At 33.9% G+C, this 21264-nt stretch overlaps 1 protein-coding gene across 5 annotated transcripts in view; it reads right to left on the bottom strand.

The window, feature by feature from the left end:
- Positions 1-987: 987 nt before the first annotated feature.
- The window catches only part of LOC132154845 (immunoglobulin lambda-1 light chain-like), a 42781-nt gene continuing 22504 nt past the window's right edge, over positions 988-21264 (bottom strand). For 2 of the 5 annotated variants that reach the window (XM_059563555.1, XM_059563557.1), the window contains exons 3-6: positions 2728-2778; positions 2256-2591; positions 1896-1973; positions 990-1359 (exon numbers count right to left, since the gene is read on the bottom strand). In XM_059563555.1, coding sequence (XP_059419538.1) covers positions 1217-1359; positions 1896-1973; positions 2256-2591; positions 2728-2778 — 608 coding nt within the window. In that variant the 3' untranslated portion in view covers positions 990-1216. Of the gene's footprint in view, positions 1360-1895; positions 1974-2255; positions 2592-2727; positions 2779-3348; positions 3391-4193; positions 4499-4675; positions 5073-21264 lie in introns of those variants that run through there. The other 3 variants (XM_059563554.1, XM_059563558.1, XM_059563556.1) reach the window with 3 other exon arrangements.

Genomic DNA, 21264 nt, shown 5'->3' with positions numbered 1-21264 from the left:
AAATAACAGCTTAGATTAACAAGACAAATGCTCTGCAGCCGCTAATAAATTATCAGCCCATCATACTGTGGTTAAACTGCTGCCTGTTTTCATTCCAGTAAGCGCCTTCGCCTGTGGTGTGTACATACCCCACCACATTTTCCACCGCAGCAGTTTCAATCACCATCATGATGTTTTCACATTCATGGCACGGGTTTTGATCTTTAAACGTAGTTAATGCATTGAACAGATACAAGAAATGCTCTTTTGTAGTGTAGAAACCCATATAAAGATGTAAAATGTTATTCCATTTTTTTTTAAGTAGTACATTTTAAAAAGAAAACACTTTACAATATGGTTCCATTAGTTAATGTATTAACTAACATGAACAAACAATGAGCAATACATTTGTTACAGTACTTATTCATCTTTGTTACTGTTAGTTCATGAAAAAACAGTTATTTATTGTTCGTTCATTTACAGTGAATTAACTCATGTTAACAAATAAAACTTGATTTTAATAATGTATTAGTAAATGTTAAAATTAACTAAGATCAAATAAATGCTGTGGGAGAATTGTTCTTGCTTAGTTCATGTTTACTAAAACTATTAACTTCTTTTAACTAATGAAACGTCTTGTAAAGTGTTACTGAACAATTGTCCGTTTTAGGTAGTAATTTTAGTATTATTATTATTTTACTATTTTTATGATGTTGTATTATTGGCACCTAATTAAATATGTATCTGATACATAGTATATTTTATTGGTATTTTGATTTATTGATAATGTCTAGGATAAAATGCATAAAGGCAATCAACTTTTTATATGATAATTTCATTTATATTTTTAAAATAACCTCACAAGCATGATTAATATTTTCATAGTTGAAAAAGTGCATTTATAGAGAATTCCTTTTACTACACATCTAAGAATAACATTTCATTTATTTTAGGAGCAGATTTTATTCTGAGAACGCAAAAAAAAAAAAAAAAAAAATACAAAGGGAATGCAAAACACATTTTTTTAATTTGGGTACATTACACATTTTTAATAATCTAAATGATACATTTCAAATATGCAAAAATAAATTGTGCAAAAAAAATCTACTACAAATGTAAAAGCAGTACAGTTAAGCAGAGATAATATAGCTGCAGATATGTATCTATTCTTTAGTCAGCGAAACTTGCTAATAAACCTTTGCTTAATTGATATTTATCTTATCTTAGCATTAAATCTCTAAGAGCTTTCATCTTTCTTTCTTGCAGCTTTTCTCTTTAATAGAAAGATTGTCACAACACAAAAATACATTACGTTCTTCATGATCATGACACCATATGCATAGACAAACATGTACAGACTGCGTATTTGTTCCGAATCTCCTGTAATAATGCAACAAAAAAAAAAAAAAAACATGTTAAATGCTTTTAATGAAAAACATTTATGTTAATAACTTTATTCTTACTTTATATAGATACCATGCATAACATTTCTGCTTTAATCATGTTTTAACAATATATGTGTATTAAATGTTTCAGCAGGAATGTTATGACAATGTAAGTTTTTTTCTTTTATTTTTGGTCCACTAAAGTAGGCTACAGAGTGAATAAAAGTATTTAGACAAATTAGGATCAGTTCGATCAAAATAGTTCGGTGACTTCATAATAACCATAATATTAAGTTAAATTAATTAAGAAGCATAAAAAGAAAAATTTACAAAAGATCACACTCTGATTTTAACTGATACCGACAAATATATATATATATATATATATATATATATTTTAAATATAAAAAATTTGGCTTGGAAACAAGATTTTGAAATACAAAAATAGTTTTTAAAAAATCCATCCAAATGTATCTATATTTATCCAAATTCATATAGATATTTATATATATATTTATTTTATTTATTCACCTGATATTTGATTTTTTATGGTCTCATCAGTGGGTGGACAATCTTGCTTCTTAGAAACCATTGTCGGCTTAATTTCATCTAAAAAAATAAATAAAAAATTAATGCACAGACACCACACACATGTATTTCTGAATGTCATACAATTTTACAGTTTCATCCTGTTTACATCGTAATGTTTCATTCAAATAAAAATGTAGTTTTAATTCTAATTAATTATTTGCTTTAATTATAGTTTTAATGAGGTTTTCGTTTATTATAAGGAATAATTATTTATAATCAAAGCTCTCTGTGTCTAGAACCGTATCAGTTGTGTTCAAATTTATTTCCATGAAAGTTGTAATCAAAGTTTCTTCAAATTACCTTTCTTCATTAAAAGAATTTGAGGTTTCTCATTGACTCCCTCATGGGTAACAATGCATTGGTAGTCGTTGTTTTCGGCCGTGTTTTTATCTATAATCATCATACTTGTCACGGCTTTAACTTTAACTTGATTATTTTCTTTAACTTTGTAACTCTGTTCCACAACATTTTCCTTCACATCCTCCCACTCTTTTGTTCTGCTCATTTTTTGCCATGTGAATTTCACCAAGTCAGGAATCATGTCTCTTGCGTGGCATAACATTGTCTGATTGCCATCTTTGTCACTGTATTTCTTTGACGGTAGGTATCCAGACACTTTTGGTGACTCAGTCTTACCTAAGGGAAACACGTTGAACATAGCTTCAGTCATCAGTGAACAAACAAACAAACAAAAAAGGACGACTGGCAGAAGTTTTTACATAAAAATTATAATATTTTATGCATTTGAAGAAATTCTGACACTGTTTCCTACCAGTTACAATCAGCCGAGTTCCAGGTCCAAATCTTTTGATCCAGTAGCCCACTCAGATAAAGTCTATTACAAATACTTCTGAACAACCCAAAACCTTCTAACCTTATATATAATTGATTTATTGTTCCTGATGGTCTACACTATTTTAAAGGGATAGTTCACACACAAAAAAATAATGTCACCGTCACCTTCATGCCTTTCAAAATTCATATGACTTTATTCATCTATATAATGCAAAATATATTTTGAAGAATGTTTCTACTGTTTTTGTTTGTACAATGAAAGTCAGTGGGCTCCACAATACTGAATCCCTTTTTATTTTCATTGTATGTTCAAGACAGAATTTTTCTAAATATCTTCTTATGTGTTCCAAAGAAGAAAGTCATACATGTTTGGAATGATATGAGGATGAGAAAATGATGACAGACTTTTCATTTTGAGTGAACTATTTAACATATTTTCTCCTTTTCTACGCAAACAAGCACACTATATAAGCAGTATGGAATATGGACTTTTCTTCTCTCTGTCTCCAGCTGAATTATACAAGTATTTGGAGTGAAATTAAGTTGACAATGCTTAAAATCTGTCTAGAAGACCTTAATTATATGATTTTTTTCTTACCTGTAACATAAAGTCGAGTACCCGGACCAAAGACTTTCTTGTCTCCCACAGTCATTTGTTCTTGAACAAAAAGGTGCAGCTTGTGCAAAAGAGCATCTGCTGTTGCTTCATGTTGTAGAACATCCCTGCAGAATTTTTAATATTGGCTAAGAACGAAAAAAATGAATATTAATCTTGATTTTGGTCACTGAGGTGCTAAAACACTTTTAGGTTACTTTTGTAGTGAACAGATCCAGCAATAACCGTGTGCCATATCACACTGTCGCCAGTAGGGACTGCATTCGTTTATTTACAACAGACTCAACCTGCTGGGATTTGACTTGAGAGTGGAAACACAGTGGCCCGCGGCTAAGGGGGACCCACTAAACTAAACTAAAAAAAAAAAAAAACATTAGAGGCTTTTGCATCTGAACTCTTCACTTGAATTATTCGTTTAATTAATTGTTTATTATATATATATATATATATATATATATATATATATATATATATATATAAAATAAACAATTAATTAAACGAATAATTCAAGTGAAGGCCTTTTGTCTGCTTATCTGAGCAGCTAGTTCAATTCTTTTAATTCCTTAAATGCTACAGCTTACAGTTTCGTATTATTCATCAGCACATTTGTCCTTCAACAGTCCAAATTTCATTCCTTGCTCATTTTAAACCTCATCCTTCTTTTCCCAAGTGTTCAGGATCAGCAGATACTATTTATAGTGTATGCAATTAATAGATTCAGTGTTTTGCAGATGGTTTTTATATTATAAAAACTTGTGGCTTGTGGTTTCAGATTAAGGCAGGAAGTCTGCTGAGTTTTTGTACAGGGTGTTGATATTTATTACTACTGTGCCACCCGAGATCCAGCAGGCACAGTAATACACCGCTGAGTGCTCTTCTTTCAGTTCAGGTATTTTCAGAGCCAAATTTGACTGTTTCTTATCAACTTTAAATGATTCAAAACCAGCATCATTATTTGTGGCTCCATCTGAAATTGATGAATATAATATTCTTCTTAAGGTCTGGTTCTCTTTTAGTTGATACCAGTGAATGTAGCTACTGCAGTCTGATGGAAAAATACAGTCTATAACAACTGTCTTGTCCACAGATTTGATCAATGCGGTTTTCTGTTGAATTTTCACATTTCCATCCACTGCAAAAAAACAAAAACAAAAAAAAAAACAACAACACATCTTTAAAACCTTTAAAAACACAGATTTAAAAGTATATGTTTCTTTAGGTAAGATATAATAGCTGATGTTAATATCAAGTTAATGTGTATAACTTGAAAATGATGGTATATTGAAAACTTCAAAATGAGAAGACTCACCTTTACAAAAAATGTAAATGAGAAACAAAAAACATAACTGCATTTGAAGACTCATGATGGCAGAGAGTGCCTGAAGAGCTTCTGTCTTCATTCTGGAATGAGGGGAGGTCATAAAGGAGGTTATGATGTTAAGTTTCCGGCTTTCATGCTAATCTGAGTTTGTTTTATGGTTCATGATTCAGATGTGACAGATTTTACAGCTTCTACTCTGCTTTAGTATTTCACAGATATAAAATTAGCATAGGTGGTTTTAATGTTTTTGAAAGTAGTCTCTTATGCGCGCCAAAGCTTCATAACTGATCAAAAATACAGTAAAATTACTACAATTTTGAAATATTTTAACAACTTAAAATAACAGTTTTCTGTTATAAACTGTAATTCTTTTCATGTGATGGCAAAAAGCTTAATTTTCTGCAGCCATTACCATTACCTGTCACATGATACTTCAGAAATGCTTCTAATGGACATTTCATTAGTTTTCAACACTGAAAATGTTTATTGAGCACCAAATCAGTATATCTATTGACTTCTATGGAGATCTGTCATTGAGATGAATTGACTGAATCAATTATTCAGTTTTGACTATATGTATTCCAACTGTGACTAGTTACAAAATATTTTTTTACAACAAATAAAGCAGTTTTTAATCTAAATTACACTCTATGATTTCTAAATCTGTGAGTAGGCCATCCAATTGAATGATACGGCTGGAAAGGAGAGCGGAGTGGCCCAGAACACTCTCAAATAATCTGACCTGAAGAAGAAACTTCTAATGCCCCTGGCGGTAGTCAATCTGAATTAAATATTTATGTTTGTGGAAGAGTTTAATTAAAAATAGGGGAATACAGGAGATGTAAGTCTTTGTTCGAACCCCCATTCACTTCTACAAAAATTTTGTTGTTCATGCCGGAGTCTACAAAATACTCAATATAACATGAATAATGTGTTATTGTTCTGTTTCTGCAGAAGGACATTGCTGGTGTGGTTACTGAAGCCCTGCAACTGCCAAGAGCAGCTTCAAAATCCTCAGTACTCAATAGATTAGATTAGATTCAACTTTATTGTCACTGCACATATAAGGTACAAGGCAACGAAATGCAGTTAGCATCTAACCAGAAGTGCAATAAGCAGTAAGTACAGAAAATACAAGGTCTACAATATGTACAATAACCATACATATAAGTATTATGGACATAATTTACAGATTTTAAATACTATCAGCATGATATACAGATAGGTGTACTATGAACATACTATACAGATGGATTATGTAAAAGAGTATGTACACTACAGGCAGAACTATGAACATATGAAAATAATTTACACTGTTGCAATGGTCAGTAAAGTGCATAGAAAATGGTGTGTATTGTGAACCCTAACTAATAGATAATTAATAGTATAGTTTTTCAGGAGGTATCACAGAATACATTAGTTATTGATTAGCTAACTGTTACTTAACATAATCATAAAATTATATTACATACTGATTAATTAACACATCTTCCTTAGTAGTTAACAGTAGTGAGTTAAGTGTTAATGAATAATCACCTGTTAGTTCTTCAATAATTCCTTATTAGTTATGTAGTAAGTAAGAAACAGTATTCTAAAGTGTTACCAAAACATCTAAAGACTTATCTTTTTCGACAGCACTTAACCAACTAATACTAGCACTTACCTTTTCTTTTCTTGTCTATCATATTCTTAAAAATAAATAAATAAATAAAAAACCCTGGCTACGTGTTCTGTGCTAGACTAACTGAGACTTGTCATGGCACTTGTATACTGTTGTTGTGTTGGTCTGATTGCTTCTACTGTTCTCATTTGTAAGCCGCTTTGGATAAAAGCATCTGCTAAATGATTTAATGTAAATGTAAATGTAAGGGTATGGTGGAGGGGAATTTATCACAGTACCATGACTTTCAGCAGTATTTGCTCAATGAGCAGAAAAAGAAAGCTGATCTCTTCAATAAGGCCAAGAGTTTCCAACAGGTAAACCTAATCCTCTGTTAAACATTCATGACAATGTTGATTGTTCAGAAACCAATCATTTCAAGAACAATATGTGAAATATGTGTAAAGATTTGAGCTTGATGTTATGTCGATGATATGCTGACAACAATCAAAAATTTGCAACAAGCCTTATATATCTCTGTGCAAAGATTGACCTTTAATGACTGTTCCTGGGTCAATGGGAAAATTAACAAATGTGTTAACTTGATTAAAGGTTCAAGATATAAGGATCCACCCGCCAGCCCAAATAGCAGAATCCAGTGGCCTGGTCGAAGGTTTAATGCGTATACGGTCTTTTACTTGCACTTCTGAATTTATCAGAAATTAGTGTATATTTATTCTAGCTCCGTGTTCAATCTGACTCCAGTTTTAAGTGATCACTGAATTTAGACAGTGTTTTTATTTAAAAACTGATCACAAAGGTTGATTATGTATCAATTTTGATATTTGATTATTCTGGACTCATTATACTTTCAATTATCCGTTCACTGGGGACCTAATGTCTCTTTTAAGTCTCATGCTAGCTTCAAGTGGATCTTACAATCGCAAACCTGCCAGTCTGATGTTAGTCAGAGGATGTATGTAGATTAATACATGTTTTGCCTGCCGCCTACTGCTTGCTTATGACAAAAGTGTAGTTTATTTGTTCTTTTCCCATACAACTTGCTAACAGCAGCAATAGACAGAAATCAGAAGGTCTCCGATGACGTGCCTACTGCTCCTATCATTCTCAAGCCTCCAGTTTGACCTATCCTAGCCATAGATTTGCGGTAACAAAAGCCTCCTTCATAATGATTTCAGAAGATTTTAGGATAAATCAAATATAATAATTTATTATTAGTCAGGTAAAATTGTATCATGCCAATTACATAATTAAACAAATTAGAAGCCAACATAGAACGGATAGTGCAGTTGTGAATCACATTGTAACCGCGTGGCAACCTTGCTCCTGCACAGACACTGTAGTCATATGGGGAACGACCAAGTGATCCACGCAGGAGACAAACAAATTTAACATAGTCACACATGTAACAGTTATCCTAATTTAAGACACATGATCTAAAATGTATAGCAAAGCACTCAGTTGTTTTAGAGAATAAACTTAACTTGCCAATGTGTGCAGGTAATAGCACAAATAACTATACAGTGTGCTCTGTGGAGACAATGTGTTCAACACAATTACATTTTTGAATAAATAATAATATACCTGACTTCAGAAACATACATAATATGGAGCATATGAGATACACTCCACACTATGGGCTGATCTGACTACAGAATCGCCCAGTATTGTTTTGTTACTTCCCTGAAATACTCAGACCAGATAACAAAGAAATCTTCAAATCAGTTGTAAAAACATAAAAATCATTTTGGTTTTTTAGGTTCCCGTCATCATATCAAGGTCAAACCTGGCTGGAGTTAAACATTCTCAAAGACCCCTAAAAGGGGTCACCCTCTTCTCAGCAGAACACAATTCTACAAAAGTTCTTAATCTTTCTTATAATAAAAGTGACTACTGTGAAATTGAGACCAATTTACCAATTGCACAGAGACCTTTAAAATGATACTAAACATGAAGTGGAAAAGACAACATTTTCAAGATATAACATGGTGTTACGGCCCATTTCAATACGATGCGAGGCGGAAGAGTAGTGGTAACGGGATTCCACCCTCAGTCGACAGATCTCCAAAAGCACATATATCACTTTTAAAGCATTTTATTAAAGAGAAGTTAGATGAAGATATGGAGGATTAGCTTCAGAGAGGCCCAAGGCCAAAATAACAAACAAAACTACTAATAAAATAAAAGTAAGATATAATTTACCTGATAATGAAAACAAAAGTACAAATGAACTGCCCTAACTCCCTAAACAAAAACACATCACAAAATTAGAGCAAAATAAATGGCAGACCCCTCCTACACTCCCAGAGTGATCTTAGAATAAACAGAATAGTTCACAGAGTAAGAACTACAAACAACAACCCCAAAGCTGTTGGTGATTTGACGATCTGTTGACAGAGACGGAATCCAGAGCTCCTCACGCCACAGAAGCAAATGCCGGAGTGAGCTCCCGTGTGTTGGTAGCGCGGCCCTTTTTATAGTCAGGATCCACCAATCACATTCTTTGATGTCCAGCCAATACCTGCACACAAACTCATATACAACAAGACACAAAAAAAATGCCGGGGATCGTAACACATGGCATATGGATATTCTTGCTTTTGGTGGAGAAGAGTGAGAGTCAGAGGCAGGGAGAGGAGAGGGAGGAAGGAGGTCGTAAATGAGCAAGGAAATAGGTGTTGTTTATGCTCCTTGAATATCTCTTTTCCAGATCAGTTTTATTTATTTATAATTATTTTATTGCATGGCAGAATGGTATATGTTTTCTTTGAGTTCCTGAGTTTTGGCTTGAGGAGTTAATTTCGTAAGGAAATAATTTCATTCCTTTCAAAGAGAAACTTCTTGCCAGGGTAAATGCAGTGGAAGCAGTTAAAAATAAATCTCTGGAAATATTTGCCAACAGCATGGATAGTCTGGATAAGACTAAAGACACTCAAAGGTACAGATGAACACTAGACTTTAGACTACAAGCTATTAAATATTATGTATGCACTTCAGCTGAAGAGTTTTTTAATGTCTGAAGGAGTCTCTTATGCTCGCTAATGCTGCATTTATTTGATTAAAAATACAGTTAAATAAGAATATTATTAAAAATATATATTATTCAAATATTCATTTATTTTATAACAGAGACAATGGGCAGTCCTTGACTGCCCCAGAACTATAGCTACAGAGATCATTTAAAAAAAAAAATAATAATAATGTTCTGGTATTTTTTGTGCTTTGGGTTGCATATTACCAAAGTCCTAGTGATGTTGCTAAAAATCAAACTATTTTGTGTATTTGGTGTAACGCAATGTGTTTATGTGGTTTAAGGTAAAAAAAAAACACATTCTTTTCCACATAATGTACACTTACGTTTCTCATCTGCGCAGCCTTTCTGAAATGGGTCGAAAAACGAGGTGTATGCTGATTGGCCAGTTATCCAGTGCTTTGTGATTGGCTAAATGCCTCAAGCATATGACGGAAATGTTACGCCTCTTACCACAGCGGTTCCCAATCCCAGTCCTCGTGTTCCCCTGCTCTGCAATATTTTGCATGTCTCTCTTCGTTAACACACCTGATTCATATAACCAGCTTGTTAAAAGAGCGATACGTGCATGAACTGTATTCCAATTGATATGATCCCTGCACCTTGTTCATTGCTCCCTACTTCCTGAGGAACATATACACTCGTTTCAAACTGGAATCATGGCAGAATATCCAGTGAAGTCCACTTAACAGGGCACTTATGGTTGAATAGAAAAAGCGTTGTACGTGATAAGAGGACTGGTATTGGGAAACTTTACCATACTGAGATGGCATTTATAAACCATCAATATAAACTATATATAAACCATTACAAACGGGGTATTTGTTGCATCCAGTAAGGACCTAACAACTGATTCTAATGACTTATAGTGTGTTTTTACGCGTTGCATATCACGCTGCATAAACTTAAAACCATGTCTGCAATTGTGATCGGAGAAATGACAAACTACAAATGCTACTCTACACTGCTTAAAACTCACGTTTGCTTTATCAGTGGCAAATTCTTCATATATATAAACATACTTTGTACTTGCAGACTGTGAATCAGAAGCAACAGACTACCCTTGCAAAGTTATAAATGACCCACTTTACATTTATGCATTTAGCAGACGCTTTTATCCAAATATTTTTACCAATTTTTTTACTACTATGTGTGTTCCCTGTAAATTGAACCCACAAAATTTTGCACTGCTAATGAAATGCTCTACCACTGAACATATAACTTTATAGAAACAGACACCAGCATTGGGCTATTCTCACAGGAAACAGTCCTCGTCCTCCGTAAAATGAGCTGCACACATCTGAATATTTGGGTTGAATACAAAAGTGTTGTAAATACAACTTAACCCCTGATTTGTAGTAGTGTCCTCTTTCTCTTCTAATCACAATTTCAAAATGTTTGCTTAAAACTAAAACATATTTATTTTAATAAATCACAGATTAAAACTTTCATGAATAATGTCTTTATTTTAGATGCAAAGTGGAGATCCATTACACACTGATTGTTGTGCTTGTGCTTAATCAAACCAAACATGACAAGTGTGAGCACACCCTTATTCAGATTCCTGTTTTGCAAAACAAATCATTTACACCATTTACAAAAAAAGAATGCATGAAGCTATAATAAAATGTTTTTGTTTACAAGCAGATACCCTTTTCTTTTGATCTTTGGCATGTTCAGATATTCATATAACAAATTATATACAAATAAATACCTAAATAGGGACATAGTAGTATACTTAAAGTATGATGTAAAGTTCACTTAAAGAAAACTTGAAGTTTACTTTTGTTGAGGGTACTTACTTAACTCTTTCCCAGCCAAACAGGAATTCTCACTGTTATACATTCGGGGGCGCTATTATGCATCTCCTGAATGAGTCTAGTATGTGCCGATCAAAAACATATGCGAGGAATGCAGAAATTAGCAAACTCATATATGCGTATGCATATGAAAAACAATCCGGTCATCAACAATAAATAGCATATAGGCCTAAATGAAAACTGCATAATGAGTAAAATGTGATCCAGGAAGTGGAAAAAGGACCGGGCAATCTTTGGTGGTGTTGACGGAAGCGATCTACTGCATCTTTGCTTTGATCATCCAAATAGCCTATCTGAATATGATCCAGATAAAAATATGATTTTCTCTGATTTTTGCTCAAAATGTTGCTTTATTCTTCTTTCTTTTTTAAATAAAACTTACTTACATTCAAGTGTTGATAAAAAAGAATGTTTGAAGCTAGAATAAAAAAAAAGTATATCTGCAAACATATTTGCTACACAAAACCACTTTGTGGTTCTTTTCAGACGAGTTAATAATAAATGTGATTTATAACAGTTAAATTTTGGCAGCGCTCCTGTTGTGGAGTAACAGTCTCTATTGGTTTTTGTAAAACATGTCAAAGTGTTGTCTCACTGTGGCTGCCATCCCAGCTCGCGCAGTAATACATCCCAGCCTGTTTGTCATCTTTTACAGAGAGTTTTATGCCATATGAATTTCCTTTTTTATCAACGGCAACGTCTGTTGCTTCACTTGTAGCAGTCCCGGATTCGCTTATGTACATTATTCTTTTAAATGTTCCATCATTTTCTTTATGGTACCAGTGGACATAACCACCAGTGCCCAAGCCTGTTACCTTACATTCAAAGGACACACTTTTACCTATTTGCTTCACCCAGACCTTTTTAGTTTGTTCTAAATTCAAACTTTCCACACCTACAATAAAATAAATAGAAAATCTGTTATTTTTTAATAAGTATTCTTTTTTGTTTTATTTATGTATTAACCTATTTTAATCTATATACCCCCCTTAAAAGTTTACTTACCGTGGATCATAATGAGAACAACAGTGCACAAGTTTATGAGCATCATTCATTTAATTATGTGAGACGATATATGGTTCATAAAGTTTCCTGTACACTTCTTAACACTGTTTTGCAAAAATCATTGAAAATTGTTCAGTGACACCTTGTTGATGTCATTTCCTGAGGTGGAGTTATGATGCATATCAAAGATCTTGCCAAGTGATGCAACTTGTACAGCAATTTGGATGAAGTATTTAAAAACAGATTAATTTCTCCCTTATATGATATCTCTTTGGGATTCTCATCAATTTATAAGTAATTTAGTAAAATTCAGTTTATTAGAAGTAATTTATAAACTTGAATAGAGAAAAAAAAAGTATATTTTGCAGATCAGTAGCGCCATCCACTGTTGGAGATCTGCATGTCAAACAGGCAGCTGTTCAAATATCACAAATATAGGGGAAAAAATTATCCCTGTTGCATTGCTCTTCAGGATGCACGTTGAAGGTAAACAACGTGGAGATGGAAATTGGGTTTATATACATGAAAAATCAGCTTTGAATAAATGTCACATCTATATTCAGAACAGTAAAATCTAATGAACACTGTCTAATGACAACATCTTTGAATTAATGTACAGTATGTGTTTGAATGTTTTCACTGGTTGCTTGAGTCCCAGTCTGCACAGAAGTAAACAGCAGTATGAATCAGATTTGTGTTGCTCAGTTTGAGGTCATAAAGCTGTATTCTGTCCACGGTGAAGTCATTTGCTTAGGGATTGCTGGGAGTAAAGCTGGCAACTGCATTGATACAGTAGTCTTAATGGGACTTCATTCTCTGTCTCTCTTTTGGTTTATTCAAAAGCCTTTATTTCAGATGGCACCTACCTGGGATCTCTGAGAGGAGGACAATTTAAATGTAAGCAAACATCATTCATCTATAGTTGAAAAAGTAGTTTTGAGTAATGTACACAGCCTTAGACATCTGAATACAGTTTGCTGGTGTCATTTCCTGAGGTTGAGATTTCAATGCAAAATATTTATTTACTATCAGTCTTTGTCAGTCACGTGCGTTTATTAAGTGACGTCACCGAGGCGCCATTTTGAAGGTATCGTTGCATTGAGCAGAGAACTGAAAGTGTACAGAGCCATGCGGTAAAGTCTATGGAAGCCCATTTCCACCACAGTTTTTAAGCCCAACAGCAGAATTCATGCTCAGCCTTTAACCCACCCAAAGTGCACATGCACAAACACACACACACACACACAGCTGAGAGTTCAGTGCCTTGCTCAAGGGTACCTCAGTTGGTGTTATTGCTGGCCCAAGACTCAAACCCACAACCTTAGAGTCAGGAGTCAAACTCTCTAACCAATAGGCCACGACTTCTCCCCTGTTCTGTTATTCTGTAGAGCTCTGTAAAAAGAAGTCAATAGAGACATATGACTTGTAAAAATTCATTTGTAGAGCTCTCTAATCTGAATTTTGAGTAGTAAGAAATTAATTAGACAGCTCTATAATAATTATTGTTACTAGTAATAATTGAATTAGAGATCTCTCTAATGCCATTGCAGGGCTCTCTAAACATAATTGTTACTAGTAAGAAATGAATTATAAAGCTCTCTAATTAAATTCTTACTAGTAAAAATGCAATTACTGGGAGTAACGCTGGGAACAATTTAAGCTAAAACGGCTTGCCATAACCAGTAAAAATGCAATTACGAGGAGTAACGCTGGGAACAATTTAGGCTTACTGTTGTTGCTTAGTTTTGTACTGTGAATTCACACTTCTGAACGTTTCACTCTTGCCGTGATGACTGATTGTATGCAAACACACACAGCTCATGCGGCATGGATATCACACACACATTGAGCAAATGTTGGCCACATTTAAAGGGATAGTTCACCCAAATAGCAAAATTATGTCATTAATAATTCACCCTCATGTCGTTCCAAACCAGTGAGACCTCCGTTTATCTTGGGAACACAGTTTAAGATATTTTAGATTTAGTCCGAGAGCTCTTAGTCCCTCCATTGAAGCTGTGTGAACGGTATATTGTCCATGTCCAGAAAGGTAAGAAAAACATTATCAAAGTAGTCCATGTGATATCAGAGGGTCAGTTAGAATATTTTTAAGCATCGAAAATACATTTTGGTCCAAAAATAGCAAAAACTACTTCTTTATTCAGCATTGTCTTCTCTTCCTTGTCTGTTGTGAGAGAGAGTTCAAAACAAAGCAGTTTGTCATATCCGGTTCGCGAATGAATCATTCAATGTAACCGGATCTTTTTGCACCAGTTCACCAAATCAAACTGAATCGTTTTAAATGGTTCGCGTTTCCAATAAGCATTATTCCACAAATGACTTAAGCTGTTAACTTTTTTTTAATGTGGTTGACACTCCCTCTGAGTTCAAACAAACCAATATCCCGGAGTAATTCATTTACTCAAACAGTACACTGACTGAACTGCTGTGAAGATGAACACCGAGCCGAGCAAGATAATGACCAAAAGATTGACTCGTTTCTTCAACCGGTTTATTGAATCGAACTTTCCGAGAGAAGTACTGGGTAACACTTTAGAATACTGTTTCTTACTTACTACATAACATAATAAATTATTGAAGAACTAACAGATGATTATTCATTAACACTTAACTCACTACTGTTAACTACTAAGGAAGATGTGTTAATTAATCAGTATGTAATATAATTGTATGATTATATTAAGTAACAGTTAGCTAATAAATAACTAATGTATTCTGTCATACCTCCTGAAGAACTACTATTAATTATCTATTAGTTAGGGTTCAAGAAAAATAACTATGAAGTAACTACTAATGAACAGTTTTACACAATTACATTGAATTGTAACCCTTTCATATAAATGTTATTAGCAATAGTAGTAGTAGTATGAAAGTGCAATATTAATAAATGCAATGCATTTTATGGAGGTTTTGCCTATGTAGTGAATTGTTTTGTGAGTGTGTTTTGTAAGAAATCAGCTTCCAACTTACCTTAGTTTTTATATTTTATATACATTATCATTAATTAAATTTCTTTATGTAAGGCAAAGCCTGAGGAAAAGTGATAATAGAGATATCCAATTTGTAATTAATAAAGAATTATAAAATAATTCTGCAGGACTTATTTCGAACCTGAAACATTAGGCCTATTCTAAAGTGAAAATATTGGGAACCCATTAGTAATTAATAAAGAATTATCAGATAATTCCTGAAGAATTACTTAGAATCTGAAACAGTATTCTAAAGTGAAAACATAGGGAACCCATTAGTAATTAATATCAAATAATTCTGCAGGACTTATTTTGAACCTGAAACATTAGGCCTATTTTAAAGTGAAAATGCTGAGAACCCATTAGTAATTAATAAATAATTATCAGATAATTCTGTAGGAATTACTTAGAACCTGAAACAGTATTCTAAAGTGAAAACATAGGGAACCCATTAGTAATTAATAAAGATTTATCAGATAATTTTGCAGGACTTACTTAGAACTTGAAACAGAATTCTAAAGTGAACCTATTAGTAAATAATAATAAACTACATCATTTTGACTAAAATCTGTTTATTTCAGATGAGAACATTTCTTAATACAGCATATTTGTATACTGTATTCGTACTTGTCCTTTTACTCAAGTAATTTTGAAAATGAATAGTCCTACTTTTTATTTTTACTGGAGTAATATTTTATTGGGGTATCTGTACTTTTACTCAAGTACTTGATTTGTCGGACACAGCCTGATTATTATAGTGATTATTTATGTATAACTGTTCATTAGTAGTTACTTCATAGTTATTTTTCTTGAACCTTAACTAGTAGATAATTAATAGTAGTTCTTCAGGAGGTATGACAGAATATATTAGTTACCGATTAGCTAACTGTTATTTAACACAATCATACAATTATATTACATACTGATTAGTTAACACATCTTTCTTAGTAGTTAACAGTAGTGAGTTAAGTGTTAATGAATAATCACCTGTTAGTTCTTCAATAATTCCTTATTAGTTATGTAGTAAGTAAGAAACAGTATTCTAAAGTGTTACCCAGTACTTCTCTCGGAAAGTTCGATTCAATAAACCGGTTGAAGAAACGAGTCAATCTTTTGGTCATTATCTGGCTTGGCTCGGTGTTCATCTTCAGTTCTCTCTTCACAGCAGTTCAGTCAGTGTACTGTTTTGAGTAAATGAATAACTCTGGGATATTGGTTTGTTTGAACTCAGAGGGAGTGTCAGCCACATTAAAAAAGTTAACAGCTTAAGTCATTTGTGGATTAATGCGTATTGGAGACGCGAACCATTTAAAACGATTCAGTTCGATTTGGTGAACTGGTTCAAAAAGATCCGGTTACATTGAATGATTCGTTCGCGGACCGGATATGACAAACTGCTTTGTTTTGAACTCTCTCACAACAGACACGGAAGAGAAGACAATGCTGAATAAAGAAGTAGTTTTAGCAATTTTTGGACCAAAATTTATTTTCGATGCTTCAAAAAATTCAAACTTACCCTCTGATGTCACATGGACTACTTTGATGATGTTTTTCTTACCTTTCAAACCATGTACAGTATACCGTTCAGACAGTTTCAATGGAGGGACTAAGAGCTCTCGGACTAAATCTAACATATCTTAAACTGTGTTCCAAAGATAAACGGAGGTCTTACCTTAAAGGCAGGGTAGGTAAAAAAATGTATAAAAAACTTAACTTTACAGTGAAGCAACAGACTTTTCCGCTGAAAAAGAGGGAGATTCATATAAAATAAAACTCCATATAAAAAAGGAGGAACACGCTGGGATGTATTACTGCGCGAGCTGGGATGGCAGCCACAGTGAGACAACACTTTGACATGTTTTTTGTTATAGTTTTATAGTTTTATTAACTTTAGTATAATTTTATTATATGAAATCTAATCCTACTACAGTCAGCCATTGAATACTATGGGCCTTGTTACGTCCACAGGGACATATATTTATTTTTTAAAATACCATTATTGTTCTTGAATTTGTTGTTGACAGATGTGGGTGTGGTTGAATGCCCTTTTTGTGTTTTTGCTCTGTCTCCCTCTTTTCTCTCTCTCGCTCTGCTACTCCTCAGGGAAAATCATCACCACCTGTAGCTCGTTTGTGAGCGTGCCTGAAGACCAAGAAGATATAAGGGCAGTTTATACTCTGCCTGAAGATACACTTCTCCCCTCCTCCAGATTGAACCTTGTGGCAGCTTTTCATGCAGAGACTATAGTTGTGATTAGCAGTGGCTAAATTTTATTTCTGCATGGACTGTTAATGGATATGTTTCCTGCTTGTGATTGAGCAAAAGGTATTGTGGCTCTTTTGTCTCAAGTGATTCTAGTCTGTGTGCTAAGAGGGATGCTGTAGGGTGAGCATGCCTCTTTCTTTTTCTATTGTATTCTGTTGCCTCTGTTTTTGTATAGCAAGGGATGTGAGGGAAGTTGGCTGTAACCTTTTTTTTTTTTCTTAGGCGAGTTAGAGCTGTTTCATAAATTAGTTAGTGGACTTTTGTTTGTTATTTTAGGCCTTGCCCTCCCCTTAGCCTCTGTTCCCATTTATATTGTGTTCTTTTCTGTATTGTAAGTAAAATTTACTTTTGTGTATATATCAACAGGTGTCCTTCTCTCTGGGACAGAGGATTGGAGCATTCTCGCCTTTCGTTGCCTCTTTATCTTTTTTCTTTTTGTTACTTCCCCTTCGGACCCCTAGACCAGTGGTTCCCAAACCTGTCCTGGAGCACCACCAACACTGCACGTTTTCTTTGTCTCCCTAATTAAACACCTCTGATTCAACTCATCAGCTCATTATCACATGGGTTAATGAGCTGATGAGGTGAATGAATCAGAGGTGTTTAATTAGGGAGACAAAGAAAACGTGCAGTGTTGGGGGTGCTCCAGGACCGGTTTGGGAACCACTGCCCTAGACACTAAGGGGATCGTAACAGCCTAAAAAAATATACATTTTCTTTCTGGTATACCCTATTTTATTATAGATGTAAAATTTTCTTCATTTTTATTTGTTTTCATTTAACTAACACACCTAAAAATTTAAATATCTGCATGTTCCATAATAAGTAAATGCACAAACAAATAATCATGGGTGTAGCCTACACATGATAATATATTTAAATCATACGTTTAAAACAAATCATTAATTTCAATATCAAGGGCTTTTCCATTTGACCCAAGCAATATGTGCCTTTTCATTAAATGTGATATTTTAAATATTTACATCAAGTATAGCATGCACATATGTTTGATAATTTATAAAACTAATTGTACCTTCACTGCTTAAGTGAATTTCATCCAAAAATGTAAATGGTGTCATTTAGTCACCCTCAACTTTCAAACTTTTCTTTCTTTTGAGAAAAACATGATATTTTGTTGAATGTTGGTAACCAAATAGTAAAAGGCATAATTTTCTTTCATATATAAGTTTTTATTATATAGATGTAATATTTTCTTAGTTCTATTTATTTTTAACTCTTTGATACCCTGCTGGGGCAACTTAAAAGCTGGACTTTGTTTCACACCATGTTCAACCGTTTTAAGACAAATGGATTTGTTGTTTTATTCAAGAGATTATAAAATAGATGCGCATAGATGCAATAGATGCCTTTTTTTGGGGGGGGGGTTCCAATGATTATTCTTTAACTTTTATGCATGATAAATTTGTTAATGAATAAATACTGATCTGTTGAAAGCAGTTATTTTGAGATAGATGACAAAATATCTCCTTCGAAGGGGTAAATGCAACATTTGCCCACCGGCAACTATAATTTGGGCACAAATGGGTCAATTGAAGGGAAATGACAAGCAGCAGCTTCTAATTCACCATTAACATTTAAGCATACGGAGATAAAACGACACGAGTATCGATAACCGTATCGTTTGTCCAGAAGCTTATCGGTATTTCAGTATCAACCCAATTACGTACCGGTCTCAAAAAAAAAACCTGTTAACTTAAATATGTATACTACATAAAGTATACTTAACTATGTAATTTAACTTCAGTATACTTAAAATAAACTAGAAATAGGCCTATAATACTTTTTGGTAAGGGTACTTAACTCTTTCCCAGCCAAACACGGAATTCTCGCTGTTATACATTCGGGGGTGCTATTATGCATCTCCTGAATGAGTCTTGTATGTGCCAATCAAAAACGCATGCAAGGAAGATGCAGAAATGAGCAAACTCGTATGTATGCATATGAAAAACAATGCGGTCATCAACAATAAACCGCATATACTCAAATCCGCCGCAAACTCTATGGGTGCCGCCATCTTGCCTGCCGCCATTACTGCGTGCCTGCAAAGTGTGACGGTGTGACACTTGCTGGTGCCCTCAACTTCAATGAAAGTGGTTCCTGCTCATTTAAGAAAATGTCTGGTAAAAGGTAACATTGGGTAGATGATGTCAGGCAGTGGCCAAAACTTACTGATAAAGGTAATTTATTGACAACATAATGTAATAATGTAAAAATATGTAATGTAATTAAGAAGTGTATTAATTGATGACAACAATAAAACCGAACTCTATCATTACTAGCTGTGTTGCTAATATGTTCACAAGCTTCACAAGTTTCAAATAACTATTAGGCCATCCTTAAAAATATTCTTGTTTGCCATAACCCGACTGACCCTGTCAATTTAGGGCCGACCCAATTAATTCTTTTTTCCACTTTTAGTCCGACCGTCTTGCCGATTGAAATTGCATTAAGACCCACAGATTTTTTTTTTTTTACTCCTCAAACAACTAATACAAATGCAATAAAATGTGAGACACACTCAATTGATGCTTTTCACACGCTCACGCCATTCATCAATTTTCTCACACACCGAAAAGTCGCGACACAATGAGGACACGGAGACTGACAGACTAAACAGAGGAGGAGACTGACAGACTAGACAGAGCAGGTTATGATAGAAAAAAAATCTCACCTCTCAGATTCTGTAAATTTTATTACGAAATTCAAACAATACAGTTTTGGTGCTTGTAAATGTGACGCGACAGTTCCCTAGAGGCATGTGAACTGATCATCTCTAGCTAATAGTAAATAAACACGAATGAACACTGAAAGATCCAGTAGGCTACAACTTACCGAAATGTATATTCCTCGACCAATCAATCAAACAAAGGGGTCAATAAAACAGCTGGTGAACAAAGGTTCGTGAATTTCACAAATGGTTTTATTCCAGGCCTGTAGTTTTGTGTTGTTGTTAAAACAGCCAACCACACAACACGCTCTTCCCGGCATCACTGGACCGCATACGTACTAAAAAAACTAAATAAAAATAACTTTTCGTACAGCAAACATCTGCTACAGCCGCCTACGTGACCAACACGCAACAGTAATGGTGGCGCTGCTTTACTTCCGTGTTTCACTAGATTTGTGTAGGCCTAGATGAAAACTACATAATGAATGAAATGTGATCCAGGGAGTGGCAAAAGACTATGCAATCTTTGGTGTTGATGGAAGCAATCTACTCTTTGCTTTGATCATCCAAATATGATACAGATTAAAAAAATGGATTTTGTCTGTTTTTTGCTCAAAATGTTGCTTTTTTTTTTTTTAAACTTACATTTAAGTGTTGATAAAAAATAATGTTTGAAGCTAGAATAAGACATTTTATTTTATTTACTGTAAGTATAGGCTCTGCTATTTATTTTGATGTATTGCATGTTCCGATAATCACAAAACATAATATTCTGGGCGGGAGGTGACATTTTTGTGAAAATGATCAAAAATGCTAGCTGGCAACTTTTCTTTTTTTTTTTTTCAATAACACTGGCAGGGAAAGAGTTAAGTACTATAATGAATTCTTTAGACATACTTTGTTAGGCTATACATAATTGCCTGCATGTGGCATTTTCACTAGCTACATTTCATAAAGTAACTTCCATTCTAACCCTATATTGTATTTGCTATCTGCATATTTGCTACACAAAACCACTTTGTCGTTCTTTTCAGACGAGTTAATAATAAATGTGGTTTATAACAGTTTGATTTTGGCAGCGCTCCTGTTGTGGAGTAACAGTCTCTATTGGTTTTTGTAAAACATGTCAAAGTATGGTCTCACTGTGGCTGCCATC

The sequence above is a fragment of the Carassius carassius genome, chromosome 12 (assembly GCF_963082965.1).
Source record: "Carassius carassius chromosome 12, fCarCar2.1, whole genome shotgun sequence".
Classification (NCBI taxonomy): Eukaryota; Metazoa; Chordata; class Actinopteri; order Cypriniformes; family Cyprinidae; genus Carassius; species Carassius carassius.
Note: the sequence above shows the minus strand (reverse complement) of the source record. Positions and strands in the feature narration are given on the sequence as shown.